Consider the following 25513-nt stretch of genomic DNA (forward strand, 5'->3'; position numbering starts at 1 on the left):
CTATTTAGACTTCAATGCTTCCTCCCACTCCACAGCTGATTGGGAGTTCTTGGGAATTCTTGGGAATATTGATTGCATTTTACTTCGAAAGTCTTTCATCTAGAGAAAGAAAAAAAATCAGTCATCAAATGTCAAAAGAAGAGAGAAAGAGCCAAAGCTACCAGAGGTGACACCTTTACTGCTCATGGTGGCTCAGAGCAAAAGAAATAACTGGTAACAACTAAGGTCTATATTCTAGGTACTTGATAGAATATACCTCTTTTTCCAAGTATGAATCCTTTAACCAAATAACGTAAAACTTCACTCTTGTTCCGGAAGGCAATGGACACAAAATGATCAATCCTCCAGGATATGTATTTGCTATCAGAATGTGCATCATTTGGCTTTCATATATAAAAATGCAGTAAAGGATGGGATTTCTATCTGAATAAATGAATATACTTAGTCATTTACAGTTAGAATTTTGAGCCAGAGGAAAAGACTAGAGGAGAAATTTAGTAGGAATCAATGAGTGGTGGATAAATTAGAGCGTTCTTATGTGCCAGGCAGTGTGGAAAAACCATGTAGAGGTTTTACTAGCAGAGACTGACTTGGAATTTGAGATTCAGGGAAGGGTAGAGATCTTACTCTGCAGTGTTGACACAGTGCTGAAGTTCACCTGGGCACCTGGTCTACCTCCAGCCCGCCCCAGGTGGGAGGGGAACCTGGGAAATTTTTATATTAGACAGTGCTGGCTAATGTAAAAATTAGCCAGCACTCTTTGATATATCTGTTTTTAGCTACAGGGTTCTGCTCTGAAGATACTGTTTCAGCAGCTCTATACCACAACTTTTTCTTCATAACTAAGAGTCCGTTAGTGTGTGTGTGTGTGTGTGTGTGTGTGTGTGTGTGTGTGTGTGTGTGTTGATGCTCTTTTATTTGAATTGAGGTCGCATCTTTACCTAGTTTCCAAATACAGGAATGCATCATGCTCAAGACACGTAAATCCTTAGCATTTATCGCATTTCTTAGTGTTGCTGCTGGCAGCAGTCTCTGGTATCAGAAAGTCCTCTGTTCAAACCCCAGCTCCACCACTGGGGAAAGCTGCTTACTCCCTCCAGCCTTCGCTTCCACATACGCAGAATGGAAATCACAACCACCCACCTACAGGGTCAGGAAGATTGAGACAACACATGTAAAGCACAACACCTAACGCACAGTAAGTGCTCAATATGTGTGAGCTGTGATCACCATGGCATGATCAAAATAGGTGCTGTGGTCTGAGAACAAAGCTCATATGGCCACCGGTAACACAGTTTGCTAAAAGCATTAGTTTGTAGTTGGATATCATTTTGACTGAACTATCCTAATACTTGAGCTAGGTAGGCTTTCCATTGGATGGAGCCTGTAGAAGACAGGTGCCAACACTCCTGGTTCTGCCCAGACACCGAGCCTGAAGACACAGACGTCCCGGATGTGCTTCTTCTCGCCCACCTGTCCCTCGCAGCCCCCGTCTGTACAGGGATGAGCATCCCCCTCATGAGAAGTTCTGGACTGGAGCGCACTAGGGACGGGCTGGAGCTGTGACAGGGTGCTTCTGGCTGTCACAATCACACTGGACTACGATGTACACGTGGTGGGAGTTGGGGACACATGCTCAATGTCCAGGAAGGTGCCCCCAAAGACCTGCTTTGTCCAAAGCACCAACCACACCCTAACTGAGGAGTCTTGTATAGACTTTGTGTGTATGTGTGTGTGGTACTGAGGATGGAACCCAGGGGCATTCTACCTCCAAGCTATACCCTCCAGCACTATTTTTTATTCTTTGAAATAGGGTTTCACTAAGTTGCAGAGGGCCTAAGTAGCTGAGGCTAGTCCTGTCTGAGCTTTATTGTCAGTCCAAATACTGGGAATCACAATGCCCAGCCTTGCACAGACTTTTGTTGTTGAAAAACAAACATCTCTCCAGCCAGGGTCTAGAGTGTGCTTCCTGGCTACCTTCCCTCCACTTTTCTGGCTGAACGACTGTTGAAACTTAGCTTAACGATACAATTTTCAAATGGGATCAGATGTCCAAGGCATGAGTGGCACCATTTACCATTCCCCCTTCTCAGCGATACAGAATCTGGTCAGCTGCTGGTAACAGCAGTTGGGAAGTGAGGACAAGGGCGGCAGGAGTGAGGGACGGCTGCTAGCCACCGCAGTTACGCTCTATCCCTTCCTGGCCTTGTTCCTTCTTTCCTCTTACTTCCCAGTCCTGCATTATTTACTTATCCCCAGGGTCATAAGTGAATAACTGAATCATAGGAGGAATCATATCTGGAACCAGCCAACCAGGAACAAATGGACTTCAGGCCGAGGTACAGGAACGGAGGGCAATGAAATGAAGAACACTGCTTAGCCCTATCCTCTAAAGCTTAATCTCTAGAAATAGAAACCAGAGTCTCTAGAGAAGTTATAACAGGGTCTCAAGTTGCTTTAGACAATGGAGCTCCATACACTCTCCAGGTTATGTCTGTAATTTCTGAAATCCTTGCAGCCTCAATCCTAGTAACCGGGCAGCTGCTACAATTAAGAGCTCTGAGTGTCCACATGTCCTTCATCGGTCAGCCCAGTAGTGTCTGCTCCCACACTTGCAGGAGGGCTGTACGGCTCCTCAGAGGACCTTGTGATGGAAAGGCCTTTGGGTATGGCAATGATCACAGCACCAGTGGACATTGTCAAGGTTCTGGCAATTTAGTGTCCTCATAAAATAGGACAGAACAAGAGCAAACACCATAAAAAGTACCTTTGGGTTGCAATTTCTTGAATAAGGAATAACAGTGCCTACCATTTGGGTCTCCTAAAAACAAGCGCTGGGCAAAGATAGGACTGTGCTTTTTTTTTTTTTTTTTTTTTGGTGGTACTGGGGATGGAACCCAGGGGCCTTCTACCTCTGGGCTACACTCCCAGACTTATTTTATACTTTATTTGGAAACAGGGTCTCTTAAGCCAGCTGAGACTGGCTTCAAACCTGCGCAATCCTCCTGTCTCAGCCTCCCAAGTGCGGGGATTACAAGCGTGCGCCACCACACCTGGCTCTGTGCTATTATTTAATCTTTACAGTTCTCTGTAGCTGAAACCATGACCACCACTTCATAGAAACAGAAGTCAGAGGGGTTAACTTGTGCACAGTGACATATTTTGTAAGTAGCATGGCCTGATATCCAGGGCTCTCCCCACATCCCTACATCTCTGTGACCTGGGCCAAGTGCCTCTAAGGCTACTGCTGAAAACAACAAGTCAGACCTCTCATAATGGTAGCCGTGGCGTTTGAACAGTACGATATATTGCTAACACTCACCCATGGCCAGTGCCCATAGACTTCTGGAGATGAGTGGGTTCCACTGCCCGCCCGCTGGAGTTGGGTGACCATGGGACAGTGGAGGAGTGCCCCGGGATCGGCACTCAGCTGCAGGAGCTGCCTCTAGTCTCTTCCCCACCACTGCATCCTGAAACTCACGTTACCACGGTGGTGCCTCAAGACCAGAGGGGCCTGACTGCTGAGCTAGCACATGGAGAGCGTCCCAAGAGCGCCACTCAAGCCCACAGTGGCACCTACCCCAGTGAGGAAGAAATCTTTGTTATTTTAAGGCACAGACTTGGAGATTGTCTTTTATTGCCGCATAACTCAACCTATCCTGACATAAAGAGAATTAGAAAAAAGACACAAGGCGTGCTCTGATGCCCTTCACAGTACACTAATTTGGCTGCAGCACAGGAGAATAAAAGCTCAACAGCTGGAGAAGAGGGAACAGGAACTCTGCAACTGAGCTTAAAAACCTCTAACAACCACTCGGAACAAGCCATCACCAGTTTCCCATGTTCAGGGAACTCAGCACATCAGTCAGTCCTTTTATATGATCCTGCTTCCTGGGGAATCAGAACATTTCTAGGTGTTTCCAGTGAAGTGGTGCATGGCCATTTTTATGGGAGGAGTCCTGCCCTAGGTCTGTTTGATACCATTCAGCTAACCAGCACTGGCTTGGTTTACTGAGAAGATGCTGAGTGCAGCCAGCAATGACTCAAAGATGAGATGTGTCTGAATGTACCATTTCATTTGTTTAAATATTCAATGGCTTTAGGAAGCCTAACATGAAATTTTAAACCTCAGCTTTCCATTTCTAAGTTACTAGTGCTATCATTTAAATAAAGGATGGAGAAGCATCTTTTACTTCCCCCTAAATTCTTACTGTATCACCTCCATAAAGTCTAGAATATGTACAGCAGAAATAAAAAGTGAATATGTAACTTTCTTAGGAATGGTAAGTACCCATTAAGATGGCCAGTGGTTAACAATGGGGCCCAACTCAAAAGCAAAAGCTTTCTGTTAACACAAATACACTGAGTAGAGGGATGACAGCTGAGCCTCTCGGCGCTGAGGCTCCCTTCACTGCCAAGCCCGCGCCCGGCAAGAACCGATTTACACCACACACCTTGGCAGTCACGATACCGGTTAGCTTGACAACAGGTCAGGTTCTCAGAAGTAGGTCTAAAACACTCAACTGGGCTTTATTTTAGGTAAATGTACAACGTAAGGATGTTGCCTTCCAACTCGACGGCAACTGTCCTACCTCTGTCGGGCCTTTTTCTAAAAGCTACTTGACTGCATTCACTACTTCATAACAGCTACAGTCTTATCACTATCATTTTCATGGATGGCCCTCATGGTCCTGCTACACATACACATACACATACACACACACACACACCCCTACATGAAGCTGCAGCCATTTCTATCTTTTATGGCCCAGCTGATCGACAGTCCCAGGGGAGTGAAGGCAGCAAGATGGACCCATTCCAAAGATACTGCTGTCTGCACACTTTTGTTTCTATACTAGAACAAGTTACTTTAAAAAACGGTATATAAATGAACACAGATATAAGACAGCCAGAGTGAATTAGCATGTACTTAACGAAAGACGGAGAATTTCTAGACTTTAATAAACACCAATATGCTACTTGTTTTTGGACCAGATGGCAGCTACATTTTATTAGTAAGGCAAGGACTGGGATCTTAGAAACACAAAAACCTTCTTTGATGCAGTCACTTAGGAACTGTGAAAAAATGCCATCCAATATTTGGTTGTTAAAGAGCTCGAAGGTTAAACAGCACAGTGCACCAATTTTTAGAAACAGAAGTTTATTCAAAACTTTGGCATATATAATCCCATATCTGCTATCTTATCAATAACTTCAGAAAAGCGGCTTCAGACAACTTTAAAATTTGAGATCCTTCTGAATTCCCCAAAGAGTATCTGCACTCTTTCGCAAAGCCGCCTCTTCTTCCGGGGTGAGCTTAATCTTGATAAAGTCGGTTATACCATTTTCTCCCAGGACACAGGGGATACTGAGGAACACTTCCTCATTTATTCCGTAGAGACCCTTAATTATGGTGGAAACTGGATGTGTTCTCCTGAGATTCTTCAAAATGCTTTCTGCTAAGTCAGCCACAGACAGGCCGATGGCCCATGAAGTGTAGCCTTTCCTCTTGATAATCTCGTAGGCACTGGCAATCACCTCTCTGTGGATCGCTTTCCACTGCTCGGGGTCGGCCTCGGTTCCTATGGCCGCGTTCACATCCTTCAGCGGGACGCCGGCGACGTTCACGCCGCTCCACACGGGCACGCTCGAGTCTCCGTGCTCTCCCAGGACCCAGCCGTGGCAGCTTTCCGAGTGGATACCGAGTTTCTGGCCGATCAAGAAGCGGAAACGCGCCGTGTCCAGATTACAGCCACTGCCGATAATGCGATTTTTCGGAAACGAACTCAACTTCCAGGCTACGTAAGTTAAGATATCCACCGGGTTGGAGACGACGATCAGCTTGCAGTTGGGGCTGTACTGGACGATGCTGGCAATCACGGCTTTGAAGATGGCCACGTTCCGCTGGACGAGGTCGAGGCGCGTCTCGCCTTTCTCCTGGCGCGCGCCCGCCGTGATGATCACCAGGCGGGAGTTGGCGGTGACCTGGAAGTCCTTGCTGCACACGATGCTCGGCATCTTCACGAACAGGCTGCCGTGCTGGAGATCCATCGTCTCCCCCTTCAGCTTGTCCTCGCTCGTGTCCACCAGCGCCAGCTCGTCCGTCAGGCCCTTCAGCAGGATGCTGAAGGCGCACGCCATGCCCACCGACCCGCTGCCCACGATGGAGATCTTGTTGTGGCACACGGGCTTCTCCGCGGCGAGGTTCTGGATGAGCTCCCCCTTCACGGTCGCCATGCCGGCCACCGGCCTGAGGCCCCAGGGCGCTGCCCCCACGCCCCGCACGCCCGCTCTCCAGCCGGCGCGCAGGCCCGCAGCCCAGCTCATGGCGGCAGCTCTGCGGGGAGCGCAGGAAGGGAGCTGAGTGGGCGACCAGGACCAGGACCCAGGCTCGACGGTTGGGCCGGGGCCGTTGGCCGCTACTGCGCAGGCGCTGAGGCTCACAGCCCCCTGGACCGCACCAAGCCCTCCACCAACCCCTCGGGTCAGCAGCAAGGCTGGGCAAGGCGCTTCCTCCCCATCAAGCGCATCCCGGAGTTTGTTTTTCAGACACGCATTCTCTTAAGGCCACCTCAGATCCCTGGAATTATTAGTTTTCTATTCTTAGTATGCACACCCTCGGCTACAGGTGCATGGGCTTTGTTGCCAAATATGGCCTGCTGGAGGGCCTTTTAATTAGGAAAGAATTCACTGCCCTTAAACCAGTCCTGGCCATGCACGCACCTAGGGAAGTCAGCAGGAGCTTGACACCAGAAGGGGCCTCCTATGTGTAACCCTAATACAAGTCACCAGGAGAGGATGCCCCTTCTCATACCAGAGGAAAGCCTGTGATTGAGTCCCCATTAAAAACACCTCACGTAGAAGGATGTTCAGGCAGACCCCTATAAGAATGAAGACATCTTAAAATGTTCTTAAAATGGCAAATTTTAACCAATGCACAAATCAGGTTGTTGAATGAACTAGTGAGATAAAATTACTTAACTAGTGCACCTGTATGTCTCACCTCCTCTATTCTTGGCGGCAGTCTGGTGAGCTAATTTCAAGTTTCTGAGATGTAAACTTTATATCTGATGAAATACATGCCCTGATAAGCCCAATAAGCTACAAAAGCCCCAATTAACACTAGAGCACTTTCTCCCCACTTATAAACAATGTGGACCATGTAAGGACCGCTCAAAGCACTCCCTCTCGTAAGACAGCAATATGCTCCCCAGAATGTGACTCCTTGGGTACGTGACATCCTTTCATAATCAGCAAGAAAAGATTTCAGTTTGGGGATACTGAATCCTGTCAAATGAATAATTTATATTCAGGGCTTGAAAAAATATTTTCATTCTTCCTACCACTGGAAAGCAGCCCATGAAAAAAGGACAGTAAGCAGCTGAGTTGGCGAGGGACAGAGGACGTGTAGCACTTGGTGGAGTTCTTGCGATCCTGTTTCCGTGCGCCTAGCTGGCCACCTGACCGCTTTCCAAGGCAGTAGGGACCAGGCACTTTCCATGGTCCAGCCACAAGCTCTGTAACACAAAGCATAAGCGCACCACACACGTGAGCGCTCTGTTCTGGTGACCAGATTCACAGTAGCCATATGTCAAATTAAAAACTGGATTTTAAAAATGATCACCTTTACTGACTGCTGGCCAACACTGTTGAAGAATCCTTTAAAGGAACCAACAACTTTTGATAGCTATCTTTGATCCCAGTCCTCACTTAAAATGTTTTAACCTGATTCCCACCTTCTTCTTACAGTGATTTCCCTGACAAGTCAGATGTTGTCCAGGATAAAGGCTCTTAAGCATGAAATTCAAGGACATAACCCATACCTGGATGGTTTCTTTCTACAGTAATTTTCTTCCTAGAGATTGAATTTCTTCAGACATGCAATACTTGATAACTGTCTAGTTAGTTATTCTTTGCCAAACTAAATCAATTTGGAGGAGGAAAAAAAAAAAATTCTCCAAAATAAAAGCACTCCAAACAAAGCAGCTTCTGAAAATTCACAATAAGTCTTCAAATAAGAAGGAAAGCACAAAGAGATGTTCCTGACCTCCAGAGATGTAGGTCTACTCAGGTGCACAAGTCAAACATGGCCAGATGCTCCCCAGTGGCCTCCAACTCAGGTGGCTCCTTACTCCTCTTGAATCGGGAACCTAACTCAAACGATCTATTGGAATGCAGTAAGATATTACAGCAATGGCTGGGTTACACCGTAATTCTTTTGGCCACACCACGAAGGAAGCAGGAAATGCAGGTCCGGCTTGTCTGGACCAAGTGCCTGTAACTCAGACTCTGCCCTCCAGCTGGACGCCTACAGCCGGCTCCCATCTCTCTCTCTCTTTTTTTTTTTAAATCTAGGAGTCCAATTCTAATATCTTCTCACATATCTCTGCCAATCCCCAAGAATGGATTTTTAAAATCCTATTGTACCTATATCCACCACTTTGTACCTATCACCATTATAAGACGTGTCATGGACAATTAAATGTAAAATGCTTCTGAACATGTCACTTCTCAGAGGGGCCACCCTCACTTATTAGCACATTTGTCCTCTAGAACAGAGCTGAACACATAAATAGGGATTCGGAAAACGCAATGGTAAAAACAAGAGTACGTAAGTCACTGCAGACCCGAGTTCTCAGGATTTCAGATACTTTACATACATACATATATACCCAAGTACTGGGGTTCACAGGCATGCACCACTGTCCTGGATGCAGCAAAAAGGAGCTAATGGTATTAATCCTTAGAATGAAAAAGAGGGAAATATTGTATTGTGATGTAAAATATGAAAAAAACAGATTCATTACTGTGTATCTAAATATTATAAATCCCATCTAAAAACAGAAGGTTTAATTTTATGGCAATAGATTCTAACTGCATAGCTGTTCTTTTACTAACCCACCCCGTTTATTCTCATTGGTTGGATTAAGTGATAGAAGTCATACTGAGTTCTCAAAAACAACAGCTTTGTTCACCTCACAAAAAGACATGAAGAATGTCTGTGCATGGAAGTTACTTTGAATTTGAAATAGAAACCAAAGTTGACTAAACTCAAAACTGCCCAAACAGATCGTCCCCAGATGTAAAGGTTAAAAACTGCCTCGAGACGCTGCCGTGGCAGAGCGCAGGGTCCGAGGTGGGGACAGAGGGCGGGCAGGGGAGTGCTGGCTGCGCTGGCCGGCCAAGGCCCAGGGGCTGCGAGGGGCACCAGACAGACCCCGAGTGTGCAGGCGGCGGGGAGGTGCAGCTGGACTCTCAGCAGCACCTTGGCCTTCAGGGGGACTCTGGGGGAGCCTGTCCTGTGCACAGTGGGACGCGCAGCAGCATTTGGCCTCTGCCCGCTGGATGCCATAGTGCCGCCCCAGGTTTGACAGACTCCAGATGCTGCCAGATGCCTTCCGGGGCCGGGAGGGAGAGCTCTACCCCAGTGCAGAACCGGTGAGTTAATAAGCAGGGTGCAGATCACAGAGGGCTCACAAACCGTTAAGGGAACACGGACTTTCCTAAGGCAAGAGAAGAAGCCTGATTTCATTCAGCAAATATTTAGTAAACACCTGCTACCTGAGCACTGTCGCAGGTGCTGATGACACAATGATAAAGATGATCTTTGTTTTCAGGATATACATTTCTACAAAGGGGGATAAACAAGAAATTAGTCAAAATAATTTGATTTAGCAATAGGCACTTCACAGGAAAGACCGATAATGTCAGAGTAAGTGGGTGGTGGGAGAGAAGAGGATCCTCTAGATGCAGCTAGCTTCTCTGAGGGGGTGAAATAAACTCGGGCTGAAACCCTGGATGGCAAGAAAGCACCGAGCCTGGCCCCTGAGGGAGCAAGGGAGAGGGAGGGGCGGCAGGGCTGAAGGGCAGCAGGTGGGCGGAGACTGGAGGGCTTCAGGACAAGGTCAGGGAGGGAGGCGGGGCTCCTCCTGCAAACCTTGGGCACAAAGCCAAACAGGTTTAAATGAAGGAAAGACATGATATGACTCACATTTAAAAAACATCTCTGGCTATTAGATGGGGAAAAAATTCTAGGGAGAGTGAGTGAGAGGCCAGGAGACTGGACAGGAAGCTGTGGGCTCTGGGTAAAGATGGCCGGAGCAGAGGTGGAGGAGTCCCCTGTGTGCTGCAGCAGGAGACAAGTAGGGCTTGCTCCTGCATCTGAAGGAGGGATGAGGAATGCTGGGATTTTCGCCTGGGCTTGTGGTTTGAGCGAGGGGAATGGGGTGACAGTGGCACTTTCTGAAATGGACAGACTGAGGGAGGTGCACGCTGGGCAGTGGGGAAATCAAGAGTCCTGGCTGGGACCCGGGTCATCAGACAAGCTGCGAAGACGGCAGGACTAAGGCACTGCAGAGGAACTGCCGAGATCACCCCGGCCAGGCGTCCCAACCACAGCAGCCGAGCGGCGAGGAGAGCACCATCCGGTGGCTGGCGAGACTGGGTGAGAAAGCGTGCTCAGGAAGGCAATCTGCCTTTCCTCTGGGCAGCTTTGTTGACCCAGAAGCAGGCTGCAGGCTGAGGTAAATGGCAGTTCAGTAGGGAACACGCGTGATACCTGCAGGACACCCAAGACTGTGTCCAGTCAAGTGGGCCCCGAGCCTGGAGCCAAGGTGGGGATGTCCCCGAGTGGCAGGAAGCTGTGGAGGAGAAAGACAGGGCAGAGGAAGGGCCTTGAGCATCACCGTGCGGCAATACAGCTGCAGCACTTCAGAGGCAAGCCACACCAGGACTGAGGAAAACTACAAAGGAAGAAAAGAGCTGTAAAAGCCCCGAATCTGTTAGCACACGCCTGAGTCATCAAGAAAATGTTAAATTACATTTGGCACAATTTAGATCCATAGCATTTAAAAATCTTTTTCTTCCTAAAATTTTTAGAAATAGGTCAGGTAGGAAAATTCAGTTTAAGAGAATACTTCATCAGAACTCGAAGGAATGGGAAGTGCGGGTTACAGACGCTGGCTCGTCACCTGGACATGAACTTACTGGTGCACAGTGCCACTCCCAACGCATTCAGTCGTTCCAGGAAAGTCTTTCTTGGACTGGAAGCGTCTGAAGGCCCAAGAGCTCGACAGAGGGAAGGACCTCTGCAAGGCCTCGAGGCCTCTGTGCTCTGGGGGTTTAGTCAGCGCTACAAGAGCAAGCCATGCCTGGCATGCTGACGAGTGGCAGTCCGAGGAGGGGACGGAAGCTTCTCCTGGGGGCAGGGCTGATAGAGACCCTCGGAAGCACTGAGGTGAGGTGAGGCGCAGACGCAAAAGGGGGATGCTCCAGCCACCTTTCAGTCCTCCCTGCAGGTCACTCCAAGATGGCTGCCATCACAGTCACTGGTCTTAATCTCTGAACTCAGACTTGGTTTAAATCTTCGAAGTGAGCCAGGGGGAAGTACACAGCATTTAAAGTCCATTTTCCTTCTTAGATATCCTCAAAGTTAAAAAGTTTTAAGCTTTTTTTGCCGGGTGTGGTGGCGCACGCTTGTAATCCCCGCGCTTGGGAGGTGGAGACAGGAGGATCGCGCTGGTTTGGAGCCAGCCGCGCTGGCTTAGGAGACCCTGTTTCCAAATAAAAAGTATAAAATAGGTCTGGGAGTGTAGCCTGGAGGTAGAAGGGCTTCCAGGAACCCCAATACCACCAAAAAAAAAAAAAAAAAGTTTTAAGCTTTTCCACAGTTTTACTTGCATTTGGGGTCTAGCAGTCACTCTACAATGCTCCTTTATTTGAGATGAGCAAGTAAAAATAGTATAAGGATAAATGTACCAACAATAGGTATAACAGAATATTGATAAAAATTAAAATTAGCAAATAGTCAAAAGAAATTTAATTGTAATTAGCAAAAGCTCCCAGGCTGGTCATAAAGTTAAGAAGCAAGCCTAAATCTTAACATTAAAAATATACCTGGTAACAGCTACAAAAAAAAAAACCTAAATAAAATCTAAAGTGTATCAAATATTGTATTAGAAGGACTATGTTACTTCCCTTAAACTCTCAGAGTAGGAAAGCCACATGCCCACTTGTAGAGCATTATTAAAAATATTTATTTACGTTTTACTTTTTGTTTGTTTAAAGAAAAGGAGGCCTGGGTTCTCGAGAAAGCAATCATGGAGGCATTGTGGGGCTCTCAAAACTCCAACCACAAAATTACTCCCATATGAGCCCTGACAGCAGCAAAAACTTAGGAGAGAAGCAGTAATAAGGGGATGATTTCCCATCTATTGGACATCAGAGCAGCATGTTTCAAAGTAACAGAAGTCACTAATGGCCAGGGTGCTAGGAAATGGGTATATATTGTTATCTTCTAAATAAATTTTTCTGGAGGCTATTTAGTAACAGATACCAAACATCTTAAAAAACAGCTCAGAAGCAGAATGCCCCCTCTCAATCCCTAGTACAAGTAAGTAAATAAGACATACTTTGTCTCAACAGTAACATTTTATCTTTTTTTTTTTTTTTTTTTAAAGATACCGGGGATTGAATCAAGTGCCTTCTACCTCTGAGCTACGCCCCCAGCCCTATTTTGTTATTTTTTCACTTTGAAATAGGCTCTTAATAAGTTGCTGAGGGCCTCACCAAGTTGATGAGGCTGGTCTCGGACCTGCAATCCTGTCTCAGCCTCCCAAGCACCAGGATTATAGGTGCGTGCCACCACACCTGGCTCAACATCTAATCTTTAGCACAAAATTTTCAGTCAAGAAAAGTACAATACCATATATGCCTTCATGTTCATTATGATATCTAATAGTGAAAAATTACAATCTTAACAGCCACTGGCAAGGGACTGATTAAGTAGGTTATAATATGCAATGAAGTACTACGTAGTCATTGAAAGTAGTGAAGATTTATATACTCTGCTGTGCGAAGATGTCCCTGCTACCATTCAGGGAACAAAGATCCCCAAGTAGCACACCCAGCACACAGAATTCCTATACCAACCTTTATGCCTGCAGACACACAGAGTAGGTCTTAAAGGGTGTTCCTACTGTGATGATGCAGCTCAGTGGGTTTCTGATTTTTTTCCCTTTTATACCTTTCTTTTTTTAAACAATGAATATATATATAACCAAAGTTATCTTTGTTTTTTATTTTTATACTTAATTAATTTTTAAAATTATTATTATTATTATTATTTTTGGTGGTACTGGGGACGGAACCCTTCTACCCCCGGGCTACACTCCCAGACCTATTTTTATATTTTTTATTTTGGAAACAGGATCTCTTAAGCCAGCAAGGCTGGCTTTGGACCTGAGCAATCCTGTCTCCACCTCCCAAGCGCGGGGAGAAAGAGGAGAAAGAAAGCCAAGGCAGTTTAGCCATGAATAAGCCTCTTCCGAAATAAAAAATAACGACACTTATTATAAATAACAAAAGGTGCCAGGGGTGGTGGCGTACACTTGTAATCCCAGTACTTAGGCTGAGACAGGAGGACTGCAGGTTCAAAGACAGTCTCAGCAAGTAGTGAGACTCTTATCAATCTAGTGAGATCCTGTTTTAAAATAAAACTAAAAAATAGGGCTGGGGATGTACCTTAAAGGTAGAATGCCCCTGGGTTCAATCTCCAGGTCCCCCCTCCCCGCCCACAAAAAAGGTAAGAAAGTTAAACAGTTATTACCTTTGGATATCATGTAAATAACTGTAAATAGCATGGTTCCCCTCGCCCCAATTAGGGAATTACCAGTTAGTATCAATCACAAGAACGACTCAGAACACGTAATTCAATTATTCTTTAAATTTAAACCACCTGTCCTCATGGAGCCATCCAATCATACTGCCCAGAGTGCACTCGCCTGGCCTGAATGGTCAGTCTCCCAGGATCCTGTGCACAGCTGGTTTAGGGGCCACCGAACCCACAGGACACACTTTTCTTTTTCACAACTAAGTCAACTGTATGAAATGAACATTGCTTCAATCGTATTCAGGTGATAAAATATCATAATGCAGAGTAATTGATGAACACATCAAGCAATCAAGCTGTGTTTGCTGGCCCAAAGGCTGGTGAGGGCAGCGGGGTGGATGTGAACTTGTGCTGACTTCTACACACAGGGAGAGTTTTATTCACTCCCGGGCAAACTTATTCACTTGGGGTGCTACTGAGAGAGCTTTCACTAGCTCTTCTTTTTTGGGACCTCCTGATTAAATGATATACTATTATATAAAACACAAATATATATGTAGATTGGATGTATTTTATGTATTCTGGGTAAAATGAAAACAGTATTAAAAAAACAATGAGTGAAGAAAGAGTAAAACCAAAATATTCTTAAGAAACTAAAGAGTTTTAAGTATTTTTAACATGTTCCCTTTTAGGCCACCAGATGTAGCTGTGAATTAAAATAGGAAATAAATATGTAAGCACTTTTGTCAAGCTGCTCCAAGTCAGCCATTAGATGGCATCCTTTTTTTTGTGTGTGGGGCAGGGGGCTGGTTTTATAGCAGATCTAATATATATTTTAAGGTAGCTACCAACGATTATTTGACACCTGGTTTTGATTTACTTGCATTTATCTAGAAATGCTATCTCAAATATTTATTGGGTGTACAGACTTAGACCATTTCTACACATCATTTTCTAACCAAGACTGCTGTTCTTAGGCACAGAAAAATGACATTTTCCCAAAAGAGGCAGCACACAGGGATATGAGTCCATCGAGGACTCAGGTCAACCTCAGGCTTATCATCAAAACACTAAACGCAAGAACGCTCTAAATGCTGAGCTAAAATATCCCGTACTGCTCTGGATACGCTTGGGGCAAGGCTGCAAGAATCTGCTAGGAAACAAGTAAGGCTTAGAGGATAACAGCTTGCTGGGGAGCCCTGTCTCAGCACAGTGCCTAACTCATGGTACACCCACACAAGGTTTCTGAATGAACAAACAGCAAATTAATAAACACGACTGTCTTTATTTTTATTTATTTATTTTTTTTGTGGTACTGGGGTTCCTGGAAGCCCTTCTTCCTCCGGGCTACACTCCCAGACCTATTTTATATTTTTGAAACAGGGTCTCTTACACCAGCGTGGCTGGCTTCGAACCTGCGCGATCCTCCTGTCTCTGCCTCCCAAGCGCGGGGATTACAAGCGTGCGCCACTACGCCCGGCTACCACACGACTGTCTTTAAAAGATGTGCCCTTAGAAAGGAATCAGTGGATTCATTTTTCTGTGACTTTCTCAGATGTGCAGATCACACTGATGTGCCTAGTGACCCATGCAGGGAGAGACTGTATATTTGCATTCTCTTTTTTAGTTAGATATAAAGACACAACATTAAAAGATTCCATGTAATCTTAGTTAATTTAGTAGTGCCTATCAGAATTTTTTCTCCCCCAAATATTTTATTTAGGCAATAATCATGTTATTAGTGCCATAAAACAAAGAGGTCCACAGTCTAGAAACTAAAATAGCACAGTTTATCCCATAAAACCCAATTCTCAAGTGTATAATAACCTAATGTTTTTGGTCTATGAAAATTTGCATTGATTCATTCTTGTAACTTCTAGATCAAGACAATTTATATTTTCATAACTTAAACTTATGCTCATCAACTATCAATTCCATATAGACAACGTACAGTATGGTGCTAACAGGCCGTCATCGTCATAGAAACGAGCAGCTTAATAACATCACTAAGTACATCCACCACCCCCTCCCACAGTTCGTATGTCGTCAGGGAAGTTTTATAAACTCCAAGGCAGTTTATTTCCAGTACAAATTAATAAAATTAGAATGTTGAAGTTTTTTTTTAAAGGTAATATTACCATTAAAGTAGTATTTTAAAGAAATACATATGAAAGTAAAATTAAAAATTCATCCACTACCCATAATTCATTCTCATATTTCTATGATGTTCTTGTTCTCAGATTTTCACTAGTTGCAGATACCTGCTCTCTTATTATATAGAGCTATGAATCCTATTTTTCACTTTCCACAATATCCTAAGCATTTTTCTAATGTAAAGGACAGCTTCAACAAGGTCTACTCTTTTATAACAAAAGAACACCCAGTCCTATAGTGGGCTTGACATCAACTACCATGTTGAGAGATAAGGCTCTCATTAAAGACACCCAGAAAAACACGGTAAGTCATCAAACACTCTGTGGATCAGGTCACACTCAAAATCAAACTCATTACCTCCTTCCCTCCCCTGGGCCCCTTTTACATGCTCCTTTACTTCCTATTCTTGGCACATGGAGATAAGATGGACAAAACAACCTAGGTTCTGAATACTGAGACTTGATCAAAGCTTGATTCTGCAAATGATAAGTTATCTGATCCTGGGCAAGTAACCTGACCTCTGAGCCTCACATTCCTCTCTTGTAAAATGGAAGATAGAGTATCTGTTATATTGTTATGATGAAGACTAAGTAGTCTGCTATCTGAAATGGAAGGAAAATTGAGGTACTAGCAACAATCATGAAAAATCATTATAAGTTTTCTGACTTTCTAAGTAAGCCCTAATTTATTGTTATAAATAATGACTAGCCGGGCGTGGTGGCGCACGCTCGAAATCCCAGGACTTGGGAGGCTGAGACAGGAGGATCGCAGGTTCAAAGCCAGCCTCAGCTACTTAGTGAGGCTCTCAGCAACTTAGTGAGACCGTGTTTCAAATTAAAGTATAAAATAGGTCTGGGGGTGTAGCCTGGAGGTAGAAAGCCCCTGGGTTCCACCCCCAGTATCACACACACCAAAAAATAATGACTAGACAGCAAAATTACTCTAAAAGTAAAGGTTGGTCAGACAAGGGGAGGAGCATTATCATATGTCAATAGTATATTTTGAGCGCGATGAACAATAATGCCCATCTTTACTTACGATTAAACTGAATGTGGAAAGCTTAATAATGTCTACAGTGTTGCTGCACACCTCTCCCCATCCCCCTTTCCCATTGCCTCTGCGTTTCCCTCTCTATTGAATTATTCCATCACCATATACATTCTATATGAAATCCCCTTCACTCCTTTCTGCTCACCCCAACCTCTAAACCTTAGGAGTACCCAAGCCCCCCCTCAGACCTCTTCATTTTTCTCTCTACCCCCGCTTCCTTGGGAGCTCATTGGTCTCGTGTGGCTTTAAACACCAGCCATCCACTGTTGTGTCCAGTACACCTCTTCACTTTGAACCTCTCCCTCAGTTCTGAGCTTTTATATCTAACTGCTTACTGGACTCCACATGGCTAAAAGCTCAAACTCAACCCCAGACCGAGCCCTGATATTATCCCCCAACACCTGCTCTTCTCATCCATCTTCCACATGCTCAGGCCAAAATTTTACCTTCACTCTTCTCTCACACCCTGCATCCAATCACAACCCAGTCCTTGCTGATTCCACCCTTGAAATATGTTCAGAGCCTTTCTTTATCAACTCCACTGCTGCCCCCTGCTCTACACAACTGCCAATTCTCACCTGTCATGAAGACCTGGTCCACATACTCCCTACTGAGTGTTTAAAAAGAAAAAAGAAAGAACCCATCATGCTTAATGTGCAGCTTTTACACACACACACACACACACACACACACACACACACATGTGCATGTAGCTTTTAGCTTTTACACACACACACACCTAAGTATACACCCAGATATAAATAAACACACAAATAGGCACAGTTAGTCTTAGAAATTTTTCCCAATAATGTGTTAACAAAAAAAAAAATAATTTAAATCATTTTAAAATGCTTTAGCTATTTTACAAGGATATATATATATATATATATATATATATATATATATATATATATTAAACAACCCAGGAAGTTGTTTCAATTAATATTACTCAACAAATTCCTACCATCAATTTATACAGAATGAATATTAGATATGAATCATTCATCAATTATATTTGAAAAACTTAGTTATTCATGATTTACTAGTAATGAGAAGTTGCCTAGATATTCAGTCACATTCCTCAATCATTACTTTCTAAGAAAGAGACCACAGGATGTACAAAGTTGAAGACCAGGAGAATTAGCGAGCAGAGTAAAAAGCTTCCAGCTGCTTACAAGGGTGTAGTTACTCACACTGTGAACGCCCAGAGCTTTCCAGACCGCAAGGCTGAGCACACCAACCCCACACCAGGCACAAAGTGAGCCCCAGCCCAGGGCTCTCAAGGCAAGGGAAGACCCACTCTCCGGCAAGGCGGCCGTAGCCATACTTCCCTGAAATGAAGACAGAAAGGCTTGGGTAAAATAATCAGCTTAGAATAAACATGCTGGGAGTGTTCTTAATGAGGCCTAGTACTGACTTGTAAGCAACGTGACATTGGGAGGGTGGACCAGCCAAGGTCAAAAGCAGTTTTGCTACTGAGTGAGCACATGACTTCCCTGGCTGACAGGTACTCCAGGATGCGAGGCACTGTGCCAGGTAAGTCTTCCAGAGAAACCTTTAAACATTCCCTGGAGAGTTCTCTCTCCCCATTCATTGGCATTTCCATTGGAATAACATTAAAATGATTAGCTAATCTGATAAAAAGAGAGCACATTTATAACATTGTCTTCCAGCTGGAAGGAAATTTCCATTTACTAGAGACCTTTTCTTTTTGAGAATAATTTTCTTTATATTGCTCAACCCACTTCTTAGCATAGGTTTTTCTTGGACACGTCTGGTTTGTGTCCGTGAATGCAGTTCCTAGCACAGAAAGCCTTTGCTTTGCGGGTCTACAGCCCCATGCATCGTGTCGTGACGAGGTCCACAGGTACTCAGTGTCTGCTTTTTGCTACTCTGTAGTTATACTTAGACCGAGCCAGACCACCAAGATATTTTCTGTCAGCCATTTTCCATGCTATAACACAACGCACATCTTGTTCCTCTTCCATTCTGCTGAGGTCTCAGCACAGTCCCCTGGCACCACAGACCTCACATTAAACGTACTGACATTTAATTGGCCTGATTGTCACCAAACTACCAGCGCCAGTTTAAATGCCTTGGCCTAAAAAGCCATTATTCCCCTGGAAAGAATAGAAATTGACCTATGTATATATATTGTTAAAAGTTTACATAAACCACATTTGTTTCACTAAATTAAGTAAAATAAAGATAACTACTTATGAAAATAACCCTAGTGACCCAGCAATATTCACAATAAAAATCTTAATTTTACCTTAGATTAATAGATTTATATATCAGTCTCATAAATTGTGAGATGAAATAAAAATTAGTTATTGTTTAGTTATTATCTACATACTTATTAAAATGAATTTTAGTAGAAACTAAGTTATTTTTGTATGCCATAATATTAAGTAGGGACACTGAATTACTTTTTTTTTTTTTTTTTTTTTTGCAGTACTGGGGTAGAACTCAGGGGCATTCTACCACTGAGCTACACCCCCAGGCCTATTTTTTTAATTCTTTATTTTTAATAAAGGGTCTCACTGAGTTACAAAGGGCCTCACTAAGTAGCTGAGGCTGTCCATGACTGCCATCCTCCTGTCTCAGCCTCCCAAATGCTGGGATTACAAACATGTGCCACCACACCCGGCACTGAATTATTTAGATAAGCAAACTTTGTGTGTATTTATGTTAATTCTGTAGTTTCTTCAGTTGTTTTAACTAAATAGATATTTAGTTAAGCATATAATTTTCACACACAGGACTGCATTTAGTCTCACAATCATTTTATAAAACTGATATGTGAAAAGTGCCAGTTAAAAAATCTCAGCCTACTTAATAGATCAATCAAAGAAGCTCAGGGGTGGATTCTCTGGCCACCTTAGCCCGCATGCTCCTCTTTCTGCTCGTCTAAGGAATTACAAAGAGGAATGTACGTGCAATCAGCTCTTAACGTTTAACTCCCAGCTTTCTAGCAGGAGACTCAGCTGAGAATGGCAATAAGACACTAAGGGAATGATCTTCCTCCTGAAATAGAGGCAGTGTAGGTAGCCCCAACTGAAAAGCTGGTCAGTTTAAAATCATTTGGGGTTGTAATTTGAACCTGTGTTATAATTAATACCTGAATTCCCAGGCTAGCAGACAGTTCATTTAAATAGCAATATTGCTAAAAGTGGTGTCATTTCCCCCTCCCCCGAATAACTGAAGATGGGGAGAGTACCCTGTTTAACAAGTTGATTAATCCATGTGTGCCTCAGTTTCCTGTTCTTTACTGGGACCCACATACAGTAACAGTGCCTCAGAGGGCTGTGTGGGGGCTGAATGAGTAAAGTCCTTAGAAGAGAAGCTGCACATGGCAAGCATTCAGATGTCAGCTATTATTATTCTATTACTAAGAAGAAGACTTCTGGTGGTGGTAACCTCGACATACACTGCCTAAATCTTATTCTTAAACTGCCGCTTGCTCAGTATAAACCCATCAACTGTGTGCTCCAGAACCCAAGTTATTCTACAACCTATTTGACCTCTGAGAGCCTGCATAAATGGTAATTCCACTGTTTCCAAGAGAGAGAGGCAGAACCTCCTACCATAAAGAAAGCAGCTCCCAAACTTCCTGGTCTCAGGATCCCTTTATGCTTGGACCTCAAATATTTTAAATTATGTGGTTATATTCATCAACATTTAATGTATGAAAAACTTATCCATAAGTTTTTCATACATTATTTATCCATATCTATTTTACAAATAGTAACTTCCTTTTTTTGTGGCACAGGGATAGAATCCAGGGGCTTTCTATCTCAGGGCTACACTCCCAGACCTATTTTATATTTTTATTTGGAAACAGGGTCTCATTAAGTTGCTGAGAGTCCACTAAGTAGCTGAGGTTGACTTCGAACCTGCGCGATCCTGTCTCAGCCTCCCAAGTACTGAGATTACAAGCATGTGCCATGACACCTAGCCATGAATAGTAACTTCTGAAACCAAAATTAGTACAAAGACAGGCACTGTTTTATATTTCTTTTAATTTTTCAGATGTCTAACCTAATAAAAGGCAGTTGGATTTTCATACATTTTAATTCAATCTGTTTAAAATGGTTTCTTTTGTTCTTGTGTTTGAAGTATATGAATACTAAACAAACATGTGGTTGAAAAGAGAAAAATAATATACCAAAATTTAACAAATCACGCTTTACAGTTTAGCTACAATATGGAATCTGAAGTAATATCAATCAATTTTCTTCTGATTTGTTACATTAAAATCTATTAGCTGCGTATGGTGGTGTACACTTGTAATCCTAGTACTTGGGAGGCTGAGACAGGAGGATTGCAGGTTCACAGGCAGCCTCAGATACTTAGCGAGGACCTCTGCAACTTAGTGAGACCGTGTTTCAAGATAAAGAATAAAAAAATAGGTCTGAGGGTATAGCTTGGAGGTAAATGCTCGAGTTGAATTATCAGTACCTAAAAAAAAATCTACTAAATCTATTTTTCACTTAGAATATATCTTTTATTCCCATGTATCATAATCATTTAATATACTGATTTATCAAATTATATAGATCTTTCAATTACTGATACCATTTATTAAATAGTACGTTAAAATCATCATTAATATCACCATAAAATCTTATCAGCAAAGTTTCTAAGCACTGAGCAGTTGTCAAGCCTGATGACAGATAAGTTTTCTGACATCTCATTTTCATTTCAAATCCTAAATTTTAACATTGACTACAAATACGGACAACTGCTTGCTTAAAGATGCAGGCTTGTTTTGTTCATTCTTTAGAAAATGTCTGCCAAACACTACTTCTAAACAACTGACAGAGTTTTCAGTCCCCCCCGCCCCGAGTACTGGGAACTGAACCCAGGGGCACTCTACCTCTATGAACTACACTCCCAGCCTTATTTTATTTTTAATTTTGAAGTAAGATTTCCCTAAGTTACCAGATGCTGGCCTCAAACCTGTGATCCTCCTGTCTCAGCCTCCCGAGTACTGGGATTACAGGAATATGTCATCACACACAACTATTGGTTGTTCTTTCAAGTAAAAATGATATTCTATGGGGAAAAAGTGGCAAGTTCAGCTTGTAACTCAAACATACAACTGCTTTTTCTGGGAAAAAAAAATCATACAGAAGAGCTGGGTGTGGTGACGCATGCTTGCAATCCCAGTACTTGGGAGGCTGAGACAGGAGGATTGTAGGTTTGCAGCCAGCCTCAGCTACTTAGGCACTCCGCAATTTAGTTAGACCCTTTTTCAAAATAAAGATTAAAAAAATAAGGCTGGGAAGCCAGGCGTGGTGGCGCACACTTGTAGTCCCGAGCTTGGGAGGCGGAGACAGGAGGATCGTGCAGGTTTGAAGCAAGCTTCGTTGGCTTAAGAGACCCTGTTTCCAAATAAAAAAAAAATAATAAAAATAGGTCTGGGAGTGTAGCCTAGAGGTAGAAGGTTTCCAGGAACCCCAGTACCACCAAAAATAAAAAGTTAAAAAAAAAGGCTGGGGATGTAGCTCGAATGTAGATGCCCCTGGGTTCAATCCCCATACCGTAAAAATAAATAAATAATAAATAAATAAATCAGAAGTACTTTATGAGTATTTTACATTTCTTCTCATAATTCAAATATCCTGATTTAGTAAAACTAAAAATGTTATTGCTTCAACAATGATTCTTCTATAATGCTGCTTTTTAAACTACTGTGCCTTGTAATGAGAAACAAAAAATCAACAGTTTTACTGTCCATTGCTTCTGTACCATCAGTGCCATTATCTTTTCATTTTTATGAAAATAGTTCTGACTCTAGAGACCCACAAAAGGGCCTTGAGTGTCACCAGTGTTCCATGAACCATGGTTTGAAAACTACTGTGTTAGGCCATGAAGGGTATGTGAGATGATCAAATCTAGAGCAAGAGGGAGCGCCGAGTTGTGGACATGTGCGTCTGAGAGGATCTTCAGCTTTCATCCCATTCTTAAAAATATCTGTGACTCAGCCAGGCGCGGCGGCACACTTGGAATCTCAGTACTTGGGAGGCTGAGAGAGGAGGATTAGATGGCAGGTTCGCAGCCAGTCTCGGCAGCTTGTGAAGCCCTCCACCATTTAGTGAGACCCTATTTCAAAATAGAGAATTAAATAGGGCTGGGAATGGGGCTTGGAGGTAGAAGGCCCCTGGGTTCCACCCTTAGTACCACAAAAAATAAGACAACAACAACAAAAAATCTGTGACTCAAGGACTAACATGAAAACTTCAGCTTAGAAACCAGTCAAAATTCTACTGTTAAAGCACCACTATCAGTCAAGTTTTACTGATTTCTGCCACAAGATAGTTCTGCTCTAAAAGTATTTTATAATATAAGGAGCAAATGACCCAGAAGGTCCAGAACAGTGATTTGGGTAGTTTGATGGCCCCGGGACTGTTCAGAGGGAACGTAAATGCACTTTAAACGTGGCCTTTTGTCATTACAGTGCACATAAGGCTTAAGTATGATGATTAAGGTGTGGACAAGGAATTCAGTTGGTTTGATTTTTCACATAATGCTCTTCTCCCATAGCACACAGCCAAGTGTAATTATATAGTTATCTGTGTGAATATTTAACATGTATCTCCCACATACCTGCTTTTGGGGAACAAATGTGTTGCTCACTTTTGTATCCCTTGCACCTCACTAGCACCTGACACCAAAGATCCCAAATAAACATTTGTTGAAGGATTGAAGTAATGATAAAACCAAATGGGATGTGAGGGTAAAGATAGGACACTACATAAGAACAAGAAATTACAAGTAAACGCAAAGACAATTCTCCATCAACCAGGGAAGTGAGGCTTAACCTTGCTCTCGGAGGGAAGGTTTTAGGTAGATTATAGTTATACCTAGTGCCTTAGGTAGATTATAGTTATTCAACTAGTTTACTTAGCACCTACTATGTGCCACATACTTTTCTCAGGACTGGAGCTATAGCAGTGCATGACCCTGTGTTGAAGGACAGGTTTCTCATTGACACTAAGATGCACTTTATTCAAATCTAACATCTCTGAAATAGAAATACTTCTTGCAATCGGTATCTAGGGTTTAACTGGAATTATTATTTTTTCTTTATAAATAAATCATTGGGGCCTTTTTCTACTAATAGCAGAGTTTCTTGGATTTAAAATCATACTGTTTCCAGGCATAGTGGCAGTATGCATGTAATCCCAGTACTTAGGAGGCTGAGAGAAGAGGACTGCAGGTTTGAGGTCAGCCTCAATAATTTGGTAACCTAGTGAGACCTTGTTTCAAAATAAAAAAATAAAACAGGGCTGGAGGTGGAGTCTGGAGGTAGAATGCCCCTGGGTTCAATCACCAGTGCCAAAAATAAAGACTACCCATTAATTTGTACATTTCCTGAATTCATGAAGCATAAATAGGTTTACTTCTAAAAACAATGTGAAAGGCCATCAACACTTTATTTCTTCCTATGCAAAAAGCCGCCATTTATTGTAAACAATAACAATGTTATGAATGGATTTTAGTGTCACAAACCTTATTGAACCATTCGGGGCTTCTCTTTTTAGCCAGTGATAATGTTGTAACAAATCCAGCAAGCATTCCTGCTGCGGCAACAGAACCAAGGAAAATTCCACCTGCCAAGAGTTTAGGGGGAGGAGGGGTTAAAAACACACACACACACACACAACCTTGAGATTAAAACCTAAAAATGTATATAGGTAAGTTCGAGGTACTTTTAAAATTCCATTCAAAATTACTCCTGAATTCGAGAAATGATGGCTAAGACTCTCCTGCCAAAGATAAACGGCGGCTGCTGTGACACCTGCCTGACCTCACGACTTCTGGTTCCTGGGGTCACTCTGAGGTTCCCAAGTGCAGAGCAGGGGCGCGCGGTCCCGTCTCCCCTCCCCGGGGCAGCGGCGTGAAATTTCCCCCGGGGTGGAAAAGTGAGCTTAGCAATTAGAAAAGACAGGACATGAGGAAGACTGCAGAGGTAGTGGCCAAATGCGGCATGCACGGGAGAAGAGACGAAAAGCCTGCCTGCCTGCCCAGGGCAGCTCCTCCCGCTAAGATGTGCGGACCCCACGCCGGGCTCAGGGACAAGTCCAAGTGACGGGCTCTCAGCGGGGTGCGCAGGGGGCCCGCTCCAGGGCCCCGGGTGAGCGCGTGCAGACACCGCACCTCACCACACCACACCTTTAACCAGGAAAAGCCGATCGTCCGCGGACCCGGGAGCCTCCAGGCGCGAGGAGGGCTCGCCAGGTCCCGAGGCCGACGTCTCCATGCTTTGAGTTTCCACTACTGCGCTCGGCTCAAGTGGGCCCGGGTGGAAGCGGGAGCCGGGCAGGGAAGAAAGGTTCCGCTGCTACTTCCTCTTGTGCAACCTGAAGAACGGTCCGGAGTCCGGGGCCCCACCCCTCGGTCCTGCGCCGCAGCGGGCGGAAAGGATGGGCGGCCGCCCGCAGCATCCCAGGCTCAGCGCCCGGGCAGAAGCCCCCAAAGCCGTGCCCCTGGGAAGGTCACTCGTCCTTTCCAAGGGGTTGATCGCTAGACTTTAGTAACTATGGTCTACCTTACAGAACGCTCGGCACTCACTCTAGGAGGCCGTGAGGGGTCGCGCCTTGAGCAGGCGCCCAGTCCCGGCCTGGGTGGAGAGAGACCCCGGGACTCGGCTTCCCGATCAGCCTTCCATGGTGGCACTGATTTGGCCCGCTC

General features: G+C 44.0%; 2 protein-coding genes across 2 annotated transcripts; both read right to left on the reverse strand.

Annotated features, from left to right (window-relative positions):
• On the reverse strand, positions 1-25082 carry TMEM242 (transmembrane protein 242; the record flags this gene model as incomplete). The annotated part of the gene is made up of 4 exons (XM_080700250.1): positions 1-99; positions 18007-18144; positions 24332-24432; positions 24995-25082. The coding sequence occupies 4 exons, from the start codon at positions 25080-25082 to the stop codon at positions 1-3; spliced, it is 426 nt and encodes a 141-aa protein (XP_080556376.1).
• Positions 5239-6237, reverse strand: LOC308266222 (L-lactate dehydrogenase A-like 6B; the record flags this gene model as incomplete). The annotated part of the gene is made up of 1 exon (XM_080700311.1): positions 5239-6237. The coding sequence occupies one exon, from the start codon at positions 6235-6237 to the stop codon at positions 5239-5241; it is 999 nt and encodes a 332-aa protein (XP_080556437.1).
• Positions 25083-25513: the final 431 nt, after the last annotated feature.

The sequence above is a fragment of the Muscardinus avellanarius genome, assembly GCF_963383645.1.
Source record: "Muscardinus avellanarius genome assembly, chromosome: 8".
Lineage (NCBI taxonomy): Eukaryota > Metazoa > Chordata > Mammalia > Rodentia > Gliridae > Muscardinus > Muscardinus avellanarius.